Source organism: Eurypyga helias, unplaced genomic scaffold (genome assembly GCF_000690775.1).
Source record: "Eurypyga helias isolate BGI_N326 unplaced genomic scaffold, ASM69077v1 scaffold43315, whole genome shotgun sequence".
Classification (NCBI taxonomy): Eukaryota; Metazoa; Chordata; class Aves; order Eurypygiformes; family Eurypygidae; genus Eurypyga; species Eurypyga helias.
Window position 1 is genome coordinate 1 of NW_010253103.1, and position 12,594 is coordinate 12,594.

At 36.3% G+C, this 12,594-nt stretch overlaps 1 protein-coding gene across 1 annotated transcript; it reads left to right on the forward strand.

The window, feature by feature from the left end:
• Window positions 1-599: 599 nt before the first annotated feature.
• Window positions 600-12,362, forward strand: LOC104510335 (G-protein coupled receptor 98-like; the record flags this gene model as incomplete). Its single annotated transcript, XM_010152547.1, has 6 exons — window positions 600-765; window positions 4,330-4,895; window positions 6,159-6,429; window positions 7,256-7,585; window positions 10,905-11,081; window positions 12,139-12,362. Coding segments are annotated over 6 exons (1,734 nt in total), but the record flags the coding sequence as incomplete, so codon positions are not given.
• Between the last annotated feature and the right edge of the window lie 232 nt (window positions 12,363-12,594).

Genomic DNA, 12,594 nt, shown 5'->3' on the forward strand with positions numbered 1-12,594 from the left:
GGAGTACTGCATCCAGCTCTGGGGGGCCCAACATCAGAAGGATATCAACTAGTTGGAGCAAGTCCAGAGGAGGCCATGAAGATGCTCACGGGGCTGGAGCACCTCTGCTATGGGGACAGGCTGAGAGAGTTGGACTTCAGCCTGGAGAAGTTATTGCTGGAGAGGGTGGTGAGGGACTGGAACAGGTTGCCCAGAGAAGCTGTGGATGCCCCATCCCTGGAAGTGTTCAAGGCCAGGCTGGACGAGGGGTTTTTGAGCAACCTGGTCTAGTGGAAGGTGTCCCTGCCCATGGCAGGGGGGTTGGAACTAGATGGTCTTTATGGTGCCTTCCAGCCCAAACCATTCTGTGATTCTGTGATTCAATTATGCATCAGTACCTACCAAAAAGTCCTCATAGGCCTATATAGAAGCAGTTTTCTTCCTCTTTTTCTGGCATTTCATAATTTCTTCAGAGTGGTTACCCCATACTTACTCTGTCTGCCAAAAAAGAGCGGATTTGCACGACTGAATGTGTATGCCTGTGAGCAGGAGATGACTGAACAGATATTCATTTGTTATGCCTGTCACATACTGTATATTGATTGTTGTACTTGAACTAGATTTGTATCCCTGTTTTACATATTTATTATTGTAAAAATCAATTATTTTCAGATAGAAGATGGACCAAACCCAGCTGAAGAAGACTTAAGTCCAGCTAGGGGAAATATTACTTTTACTCCGGGGATATCAATGCTTATTTATAATATAACAGTGCTTGACGATCAGGTAAGAACAAGCTGATTTCATTTTTTATTTGGATATGTAGAAGGTTAACTGCTGTTCTAGATGTGAGACTTAGAGTAGTAAGTTACAAAAATGCTTGGATTTAATATGGTTAAAAGTGTTTCTACTTAATGAAGTGATGTTAGATTATGGCTCTATGGGCTCTCATTTTTACTCCTTTTAATGGTACCTCTGTAATTCCCATCAGTGAATGTTTTTAGTTTCTGAACATATCCAGGCTACTCTGAATAGACCTGGGAGATGCTAATGGAGTAATGTATAAATAATCAGGAAGGTATACTTTTTTCTTTATTCAGGTAGAATAGTGAGTCCTTGTTGTATGGCCAAGGATGATGTTCTTGAGCTAGATGTAGGTTTATGTATTAGACCGTCCTTTCTGTATTTAACTTTTCTATATTTCTTTTTAAATGTGCTCTACTTTTCCCTAGTTGTCTGACTTGTGACTTCAGGCTGGATTTGAATAACATGCTCAGGCTCTCCTTTTTCTTTATTAATTGTTTAGACAAAAGGAACCTTATCAAAACATTACTTAAATGATGAATTTTTGGTTATATCCTCAGTGATGCTTGTACAGCTCCTCTGCCTTCAGTTAACAGTGCATGAGAACCCAGTTTATTCTTTGTTAACTTGATCTTGATTGGCTCTCATTCATATGAAGAAGACATGTTATGTTTGCCATGAAATAAAGAATATAACACTTTGAATATTCACAGAGAAAAGATAGATTGAAAAAAACATATATGTTTTTATACTGATATATTTCAAAGTAGAAACATGTTTTTAAAATTAATTCTATAAAAAGATAGGATTCCTAAAGGAAACAGGCAATCTTTTGAACAGCCTGAACACTAGGTGGTAATCAAAAATTTTCTATTTTTGATCGGTCTTTTAAAAAAAAGTGTTAATTTGTTGGGAGCCTTTCTTTCTATTTCAGAGTAAACAAACTTTTCAATTTGTGATTCTCATTTTTCTTACCCATGTTTTTATTTTCTGTTTTGTTTGGTGTTGGGTTTTTTTTTCCTTTATAAATGAGATAGGAAGTAAAGTGGAAAAATTAACAGCAAAAGTGCCTATTTCAAAAGTGAGCAAATTTTTTTCCATATTTCTGTTACTTACAGAAAGTGTTTTTCCACATTTATACTGATATTTATAATGTTAAAATGAGACTATGCCAGACTGGTGTGTAGAAACATCTCTTGGATTAGATGTAATATTTCTGTGATTTATACACAGAAAGAAATAGGCTTTTCAGGAGGTTGTGATTTCCACCCCCACCCCACCCCCATCTGAGAAATGCTCTCAAAGTTCTGTTTCTTGAAGTTTAATCTTTCCATGTGTGGCTGGTCCACTCAGTGGAAGTCTTTCACAAGTGTACATGAAAGATTAAATATGTATAAAAAAACCTTTTTCAGCGGTGATGTATTCACAAGATTCCAGTGTTACTTTCAGAACTTAGTTCAAGTTTTTTTGGATGTCAGGTTAGGAAAAACAATGAAAAAAGTGTGCTACTGAATTGGGTAGCCCTTTTCCTACAGAAATTAGCAGAGTGCAGATCTGATCTCCACATCACTACATTTATGGTAATTTTACTGTATATAATTTATTTTTTAATGACGGATAATGGAAACTTTATTAAGAGTTTGTTCAGCCTGGAGAAGAGAAGGCTCGGGGGAGACCTTATTGCAGCCTTCCAGTACCTGAAGGGGCTACAAGGAAGCTGGGGGGACTTTTTACAAGGGTCTGTAGTGACAGGACAAGGGGTAATGGGTTTAAATTGAAAGTGGGGAGGTTTAGATTAGGTATCAGGAGAAGTTATTCCTGGAGAGGGTGGTGAGGCACTGGCACAGGTTGGCCAGAGAAGCTGTGGATGCCCCATCCCTGGAAGTGTTCAAGGCCAGGCTGGATGAGGCTTTGAGCAACCTGGTCTAGTGGAAGGTGTCCCTGCCCATGGCAGGAGGGTTGGAACTAGATGGTCTGTAAGGTCCCTTCCAATCCAAACCATTCTATGATTCTATGATTCTATGAAGAGAAAATAAAAAAAATGAGGCAGGACTGGAAAACCTTTATACTGTTGTCTTTAAAGTTTGACTGTTTTTTAATTGGTCAGTCAGGATGTCATTAAGAACTCCAAAATGTCCCATTTGTATGAGAGACTAAGATGTAAGCTACAACTACAATTGCACATACATTTTGACTCTTAAATGTGTAGTTTTATGGTGCAAGATCCTATATTAATTATTGGACTAAACAAAATATAAATTAGCATCCATTCTAATAAGGTAAAATAACTGCATTGTATCTCAGTATGGGAGAGAGGTGACTGAGAGCTTCCAAATCTCACATTGACAAGAAACCCCTACATCAGTCAACAACATTGTGCAAGTTTAAGTGCCACAAGCCAAACAAGGGACAGAATTGGCATCAGCTATAAAGGCAGTTGCATGCCCACGCTGTTAGCTCTTGAAAAGGATCTGAGGGTGGCCAATTAACAAATGAGTGTGAAAGAGAAGAAATATTGGACAGCAGGGTTTTCAGAACTTTTTAGCTCGCTAAACAAAAGGGCATGAAAAGGATTTGTCAACTTTATAATAGAGTATTACCATTTGCAAAAAATAAGTAATGTGCTGGAAATCCTCTCAGAAGCAAATAGTACTACCTTCCAGGAGCCCACAGCGAGGATGAGATGCAAAGCTCATAAATAGTTTTTAAAGATTTACTTTTTAATTGTAGGTATTAAAATAATATTCTTATTTTTTCATTAAATAGGTTTAGCAGATCAAGTTTTGGGGAATAAAATGTCGTAATATAAAGCAAAAATCTCATCCTTAAGTTCTGCAATTTGCAATTTATAAGACATTCTTTATTGTGTGCTGCATCAGTTACTGGAGAAGAAATAGATAAAATTAAAACATAGTTTTAAACATCCATCTTATGAAAATAGCAAAGCCTAATTAATTGCTAAGCACCAGAAAGCACTTTCTGAGATCTGTGACAGAGATTTTCTCTGGGGGTGTGTCTGAATGCAGAAAGTGTTCCTTTTCTGGTTGTACAGGAATGGATGGGCCAAGAAGGTAGGCTGTGTCCATAAATTGGTCGTGTATTCGCTCAGGCATAAAGGCAAATGAGTGTTAACATCAGAAGATCAAGATGCACATTTAAATAACTGGCATGAACATTTATTTCCAAATAGAAGTGACTTCTAAAAGTAGTGTTTGGATCTCCTCGTAGTCTCAAATTGGAAAGATCCAGCTTTTCCTGATTCCTGTCTGGTTTTTTGTTTTGCCTTTGTTTTGCTTTTCACCCTTTTTCATATTGCCAGAGCACAGAAGCATGTTTCAGAATACTGAAACATTGGATTTTGAGAAAGGATCTTCAGCCAAAGAGAGAAGCCAAGACTTCTCTCCTGTTTGTTTTAATATCAAATGAGCCATCAAGTTTGTATTGTTTCCCTTTTCTGCAAAATATATAAAACTGATTTCTCAGTAAGTGTGTTTTGTATGTATTTGGAATATGACTTACATATAGTGGCTAATATTATTTTTCCAGATACCTGAAAATGATGAATCATTTTTTGTTCATCTGAGGAGCGTGGAGGGAGGGGCTGAAATCAACGACACAAAAAAGTCTGTTCAGATTAATATTAAGAAAAACGACAGCCCTGTGCGCTTTATTCAGAGTGCTTATATGGTGCCTGAGGAAGTTGGTGTGCTGACAATTCAAGTGGTTCGTGGTAAGGATGACAGTGAGAAAGTAATTGGACCTGATGAATATGAAGTCTCTGTCAGTTACGCCATCATAACTGGGAATTCAACAGCACATGCACAGCTTAATGTAGACTTCCTAGATCTACAGCCAAATCCAACTATTGTTTTCCCGCCTCTAGTTCATGAAACGTACATAAAATTTAAGATTCTTGATGATGCCATACCAGAAATTGCTGAGACTTTTCAGATTATGCTTCTTAAGGACACTTTGCAGGGAGATGCTGTTTTGATTAATCCATCTGTTGTTCATGTCACCATCCAACTGAATGATAAACCCTATGGAGTACTATCCATCAACAGTATCCTGTTTGCTCAGACTGTTGTCATTGATGAAGACCAAATTTCAAGGTACTACAGTTCTTCAGCTCTAGTATCTAGACAGTTTAAGAGATTTGTTTGTCATTGTTAGACATCCTCAGGTTTTCACTGAAACTAATAACAGAATTACTACTGAAAATACAATGTAGAAATCATTTATTGTGTTGTTATTGTTATAAACTATATCTACAAAGATTTCAAGGAAGTGGGGATGTCTAATTATACAGCAACTGTTTTAATATTTATGAACTGTATGTAAAAACTGTAAACACTTAATCACATTATCAAAATACCAAAACCCCCTTAATCTAAAGACAGGATCAATGAAGTCATGATGCTGCCAGTCACCAGTTCATTCAAGTGGGAAATAAATTTCTGGCTTCCTTCCCTGGTAAATTTTTGTATTTACTATGTGTAAAATCAGCCTCTGGTTTAAAAAAAGAAGTGTTGAGTGTCTCCCATGAAATACTTACCTTAAACTTAGAAATAAGTTAGGTATTTGTAATTTCACAGAGAGATTAAAATCGAAGCTCTGTAGGGATTTTACAGGCAGGACAGGTACACAGTGTTGACAGTGTCAGTAAGAATGGACACTGCTGGGTACTGATCGTAGTTCATCCCCAGAGAAACAGGTGATGCATCGAGCTATCCTACTGTGAACAGCTTCAAGAGAATATTTGATAATATGTTAAGCCTAGCACTTAAGTATCCATCTTTCTTACTTATAAATAGTAGAGAAATAAATCTTGCTTCTAAATATTTGTAAATCATGATTCCTAGACATTTTCTTGTAGTCATATGCTTGCGAGACGCAGGAAACATGACATTTCCAGTATCATAAATATCAATAAATTAATATGTCAGTACAGGGGCAAATAATTAATTCAGAATAATTATTTGAATGCTCAGCTGACAAATGTATTCTGATAGAGTTTATAAGGTGGTGTAGAAAGTTAATAGAAAAAAAGATTTCTGGAATTTGACATGTATTTCTTAAGTCAGATGTAAAAGATGCCTAGTCTCCACCTCTCCGTATACTTCTCGCTGTAAACAAAATAAGTTCTAAAAAATATCTTTAGAGACATTACAGAGAGCTCATGAATAAGTGCTCTAAGAAAAGTCTACCTTTATCTTATTATTTCACAGTCTTGAAGTCCTGACTCAAATGACTGTTGCAGCAGTTAACATTAGTTCCACTGAAGTCTGTAAATCTTTCAGGGAATCGGTAACGAAGCAAGGCAATGGTAATTATAATTCCGTATTGTGGGTTTTTATTTTTATTCTAAACTGTAGGTTTGAAGGGATCACAGTTGTAAGAAATGGTGGAACACATGGAAATGTTTCCATTACCTGGGTTATAATCCGAAATAGCAGCGATCCCTCACCTGTGACCGCGGACCTCATGCCAGAGACGGGGGAGATATGTTTTGATCAAGGGGAGATGCTGGTAATGCTTCCTCTGAACGTTGTTAGTGATGACATACCAGAAGAGGCAGAGCCCTATATTCTGAAACTCTTAGCTCATACAATACAGGGAGGTGCTGAAGTCAGCGAACCATCTGAGGTAAGTTAGCTTGTAGAATTTCTTTTGGAGAAGATAATAGGTAATAATTAGGGACTTGGCCAGTTTTGATAACATTGATTGGTTGGCTAAACTGGCCGAAGAGTTTGCACGTGGATGTGAATCAAACAAGTTAACCCCTAATATCCTAATATAATATTAGTATATAAAGCTGTATTCAATATATTTGGCTTAGCATAGCGTGTAAATCCAGACCTTTTTTATGGGTAGCATTCACCTTAGATTATTCCCAACACAGATAGCATTGTATAAATCCTGTCTGGAGTGACTGCTTACTAAGAGAAGGCAGGAAAGTTATTTTCACTTGCTTATTTGCTGTCTTAATGATTACTGGAGTGTTTCACACAACGTAACAGTTTCCAGAGAAGGGGTTGGCGATTAAGACTGTAACCTCTGGTCAGTTAAATAAAAGGGGGGGTAGCACTGCTGACAGTTTCCTGACTCATGTCCCTGCTTTACCTTTCTCAAAAAATGGTTGGAATGAACTTGGTGAATAAAAAGAAATTTTTCACAATCTGAAACATTTTTAAATTATTCACTTTGGCTGCTGATCCAGAAGATCAGTTATTCAGAGCTCATGCTGGCACATGGGCAATGTGTAGTGGGAAAGTTGCCACTGTCAGTGTTGTGCTGCTGCCTGTGTACAAAGAATACTCTGGGGCTGTCAATCTGATTTCTTTCCTGTGTGCCAGTTCAGTAAGGAGAAAAATGTATGGTGACAGTCAGGATGTGCTTTCCTGAAAGCATGAAAACTATGGTGTAGGGTAGCTGTAGCACAGAGCAAGTGACGCTGTTTTCTGTTTTGCAGCTTCTGTTTTACATTCAGGACAGTGATGATGTTTATGGCGTAATAGAGTTTTACCCTTTGGAGAATCAGAAGATTGAAAGTAATCCAATGGGACGTTTTTTATCCTTGAGTTTTGCAAGGGAGGGAGGAACTGTTGGAGATGTGCAGTTGGTTTATACTGCACTGTATATTCCAGCCGGAGCTCTGGATCCCGAGAGAGCGAAAGATGGCATTCTAAATACGTCTGGAAGAAGCGTTCTCATGTTTCCAGAAGGAAAAACACAACATACTTTAAATATACCAATAAGAAATGATGCATTTCTTCAAAATGGTGCTCATTTCCTCGTTCAGGTATCTCAGCTGTGTTTTGGGGTGTTTTTTTAGCCCGTGTAATATAAAGGATATATTGTAGTAGTGGCTCATTTCCTCTTACTTTAATGAAAATGGTCCTACCTGTTAAAAGATAAAACAAAGAAAAAAAGTGATGAGCTCTTTCGCTAAGAAAACGTTCTTACTTGGAGGCCCCTTCCATGAATATGCCAGTGCTGGTTTTAGTCAGGAAAGAGCTAAAACACAACAGTGTCATAAAGAGCTTTATTCCTAATAATTATTTACTGATTACACCACTTTTAAGAACTAGACTGTAACAGGATTCAGAAATTAATCATCACATTTAACAAATGAGGTCAGTGTTGCAGAGTTAAGTACTTTTTGAGTTACATTTCTCTGTCTACCCCTTGGCTTTCAATTTAACCAAATTAAGGTTCTTAAAATTCAATTACAGAAGCATGAAAAATTTTACAAATTACAAGCAAGTAAATATACATTAAAAATGTCAAACATATACCACATTTCATTTATGTGTAAATTTGGCCAGAGAACTTGAAAAGTACTTTTTCAAGTTTTCCTTGTATATGTCCTTTAGGATTTTTCATTTTTTTTTATATCTGAATTTGTAAGAAAAGAGATTCTGTCATCACTAATTAAAATTGGCTGTAAAAAAACCACTAAAGCTGTGTTTTTGACAGAAACCCAAGTTTGCTTCATTTTAGCAAGTTATTATTGAATTTATGATAATCTGCTGTGGAATATCCTGGACATTGTCTTCGGTATTTGTTGTACTTACCGTTATACTTATTATTATACTTGGTTTGTCATCTGCAGTTAAGACCACCATAATCTCTACTATGATTTTAACCTCTAGTATGATTTTAATCATACAATCTGCGATTAAAAAATGGTAATCTGGAATAATGAGCCCAGGTAGAGACCTTGATACACAGAGAGTAAAATGATTTGGCACATCCAAAACACAAATCACAGAGTAATTTCTTAGTTCACTTTTAATCTTTTCATTTGAAGTCATATGTCTAGAATTTTCAGATGAAGACGCTGATGTTAAATCCATAGATTTACAGTCTAGCAAAAATGTGTTAATTGCTTCTGGCACCTTGAAAAGATTTATTCCCTCCACCTCCTTCTCCCCACATTCTCTTAAGAGAAAAAAAAAAAGGAAAAAATATTTCCAGAATTATATTATTATTGTTTTATGAGAATGCAATTTTTTTGCATTCACAGTTAGTTAGGGAATTGCATTCTGGAATACTACAATGGGTTAGTATGTTTAACCTCTGCATGAGGTCTGAAAGATCTGCAAAAAATTGAAATATCTAATTCCAAGCCCCTGTTAAATGGTATATTATAAGTAACATTGTAGTGTGGACTGTGGACAAGACACACATATGATAAATATTTCATGATGCAGGCACTTTGCCCGGCTTTTCAAACTGTGGATTGCAGGGAGACGGGGGGTAGATGTTCTGTACTTTCTCCATGAACCATAAAAACTTTTTGTTTGAATAAACAAAATCAGAGGGGCTTTCCAGCACAAATAATTCATTTAGAAACTCACAGAGAAGGAAGAAAAATGCCCCTATTTATCACTATGACAATCCTTCTACATTGTGAATAAATGATAATCTCAGTGAACATGCTTAGAATGAGAAGATTACAGAGTTTCTCCAGGCACAATGAAGGATCAACTCAGGAATCAGGGGAGGAGGAGTGGAGGAGGAAATGAAGCTTAAACACAAGTGGAGGATGGATAAAGGAACTGGAAAAGTGAGATTAACATTCTTTGGTGACATCTTCAATTAAATAATTTACTGTAGTCTGAGATGCAGTTTTTGGTATGGACAGGAAGATATTAACTAATTTAATAAGCTACTTGTCATTATTATTCAGTTCACAGTGCATTCTTTTTTCCTCATGACCTGATTTGCTTTAAAAGAAAACACTGAACTGAAAAAAAATTTTCTTGGTCTTCATTAATTTTTACTTTAATCTCAAGAGTTACTATCCTGGTTCAGAAGCACTTAACCAAGTGAATTGATTCAGCTGTGTAATATTTCAGAAACTTTGTTGAGCTGACAACCCCACAGTGGTCCACCTGCATACTGTTAATTGCAGTATCCGGGCCTACCAAAAGAAAGCTTAGAAAACAAGCAAAACAAACATTCCCACCATCTGTTCCTCAGACTCTCAGTAACTAACTGGTATGGCTGAGAAGCCATTACTGAATACAGTACTTGTAAAATGGTTCTATCATAAAATAAAATGTGCATGAGTATTTTTGTGTGTTACTCAATCAGTGGTGGAGATAACTATTATACTGCCATGTATTGTATATGTGTTGTTCCTAAGGACTGAAGGACTTTAAAAATCATCATTTGAAATGGTGATTTGTGATCACTATATGGATTTAAATAAGGCCACTTCCTCCTCCTTCAATAAAACCTTCGTATGTGATAATATCTGATAACTCCAAGCAAAAAAACATCCTTATGGGAGTTAAAAGGTGGCTGCCACTGGGGGTTCATGCCCCAGTGTAATGTTTGCAGAAGCATATCCCAATCAGTTATGGAAACATTTATTATAATGATAGATATAGACAGAATCACATGGTATAAATTATATTTGAAAGAAATAATTTAAGTAAACAGATCCTGCTCTCCTTAGCTTCTGGGTTAGGTGGGTTTTACGTCCCGTTCAAAGAAAGGGTAAACATTTTCCTATTTCTTCTTTGTATCAATAAACTGTCAGAAATAGGGTAGCACAAGGGAAGACTACAGTGTTGAAATACTGTACTAATTTTCAATTCTGAATGCAATTCTAATGTATTAGTTGTTATACATAGAGAAGTCCTTGAAGTTCTATGAGAGAGGAAACAATATTGCATCATTCTTTAGCTTCATCAGAGGCTGTAAATTATTATGGTTCCAGTGAATTCAGAATTTTATCGATGCATGATGCAAAAAATGAAGTTAGAACAAGTAGCTTGGGTCACTTGATGAATCAGTACTGTTATTCATAGGTCTGGTATTGAAATGGCTCTTCTATAAGGTTCATTCTCCCTCCACATACATTTAGTTGTGTACACAAAACATGATTTGTCTGAGAGGTGTACCATTCTGCTGACGAAGCTCAGAGGTATCCACTTCATTTCATTTCCATACCTGCTTCTACATTTTTGTAACAGCAATATTGTCAGTAAATGACATTTTTCTGGAGATGTTCTGCTCCCTGAATATGAAACTTATTCTGAAATGTCAGAATTGTTCTGACTTGGTACTAAGGCTTCTTATTTTGTAATTTTGTCTTTCTCCTACAGGTGGAAAAAGTTGAGCTGGTGAATAGAATTCTTCCAGTCCCATCTGTGAGCCCTAGATTAGGTGAGATTCGAAATATTTCTCTGAGGATTGCTCCAGATATTGCAAATGGTGAAATAGGCTTTACTAGCAATCTTCCAGTTATTCTTTCTGAGCCAGAAGATTCCCCTGCTACTGTGGTAAGTGAACCTTTTTATATTGTCCCTTAGTATAGAAAATGTATTTGGAGAAAGAATTTTTCTATATTCAGTGTAACATTTGAAAGTTAATGTGAGAAAAATCCTTTCTCTGAGTTCTGCCTGATCCCTAATATTCCCTTGCTTTAAAAAAAAAAAAAAAAGGAAAAAAGTTAAAAGTTGCTTGTAAAGCTGAGGTGTGCTAGTCGTTATCAGAAAAGTGAGGTTGAGCTTTGCGTTCTCTGTAAACATCCCAAACGGATGCTGGTGACAGTTCTAACCTCTGTCACCAGCTGCAAAGATAGTAATGTAAAGTAAGACTGCCACAGGTTCTAGATTTTATGGAACTGTCTCTGTAACTTATAGTTGACTGACTTCTATGTGAACACATTTTTTGGTTCGCTGGGCGTGTGTCACAACAACTGTGCTTTTCAGGTTTCAGAAGCATTGCCATGCAGCTGAGTGCCTTAGCCCCAGCTGGAGAAACCTTTTTTGAAATGTTTTGTCATACTTTTTTACTTTCTCCCATAGCTGTGTTCACTGAAATCTTCCCACAGATCCTGATTCACATAACTTGTCTCTCATTCTCCTATTAAAACGGCTAAGTACCTTAAGTAGAGTACATGTTGCACTGTACTGTAATAACCAGAGTAAAATGATGATAGTTATATTTAAAATCTATGTTGAGTCTTGGAGAGGTGGGCACTGATTAAATCAATCATACAAGGCTTTCTGTGTTTATTGTTGTGTAGGGATTTGTGATAAAAATAATCTCTTGTCTCCACTGAGTATGTAACTGATAAATAGTTAAAAGGGTTAGATTCAGCATCTATTTTCATTGATACACCATCTTTGATTTCATATCATATAAAATCAAAGGTATGAGTGAAAAGTATCAAATATGTGATATGTGAGTGAAAGGTATCATATGAAATCAAAGGTATTTGTGAAAAAAAACCAGGCTAAACATTTTGAGGCTCATATTCAAATAGTAATTTGCAAGGGAATAATTATTCTTTCATGGAGTATAAAAGTCACAAGAGATTCATGTGTTTCATAGGTTTCCATTGCATTACATCGAGATGGGACCGATGGTCAAGCAACTGTATTCTGGAGTTTGAAACCATCCGGTGTCAATCAGAAGGCAGTGACACATGATGATATAAGTCCTTTTAATGGCTCTGTCGTTTTCTTATCTGGACAAAGTGACACTACAATCAACATTACTGTTAAAGCTGATGATATACCCGAGATGAATGAAACCATATTATTAACCTTAGACAGGTATTGTACCCTCATCTCTGTTCGTACGTGTCAGTTGTAATACTCAATTTATGTATAAGAAATCAGCACAGTATTAATTAGGAGTTATTACCTGTATTGTGTTGATAAGTGTCAAAAGGAATATTAGGCCCTTGATTGTGTATGAATTATTCTTTGACTGCAGGCCACTGTAAGAAGCTGTGTTGTATTTATCAATCAATCAATCAATTAATTAATTCAATTAATTAAGATA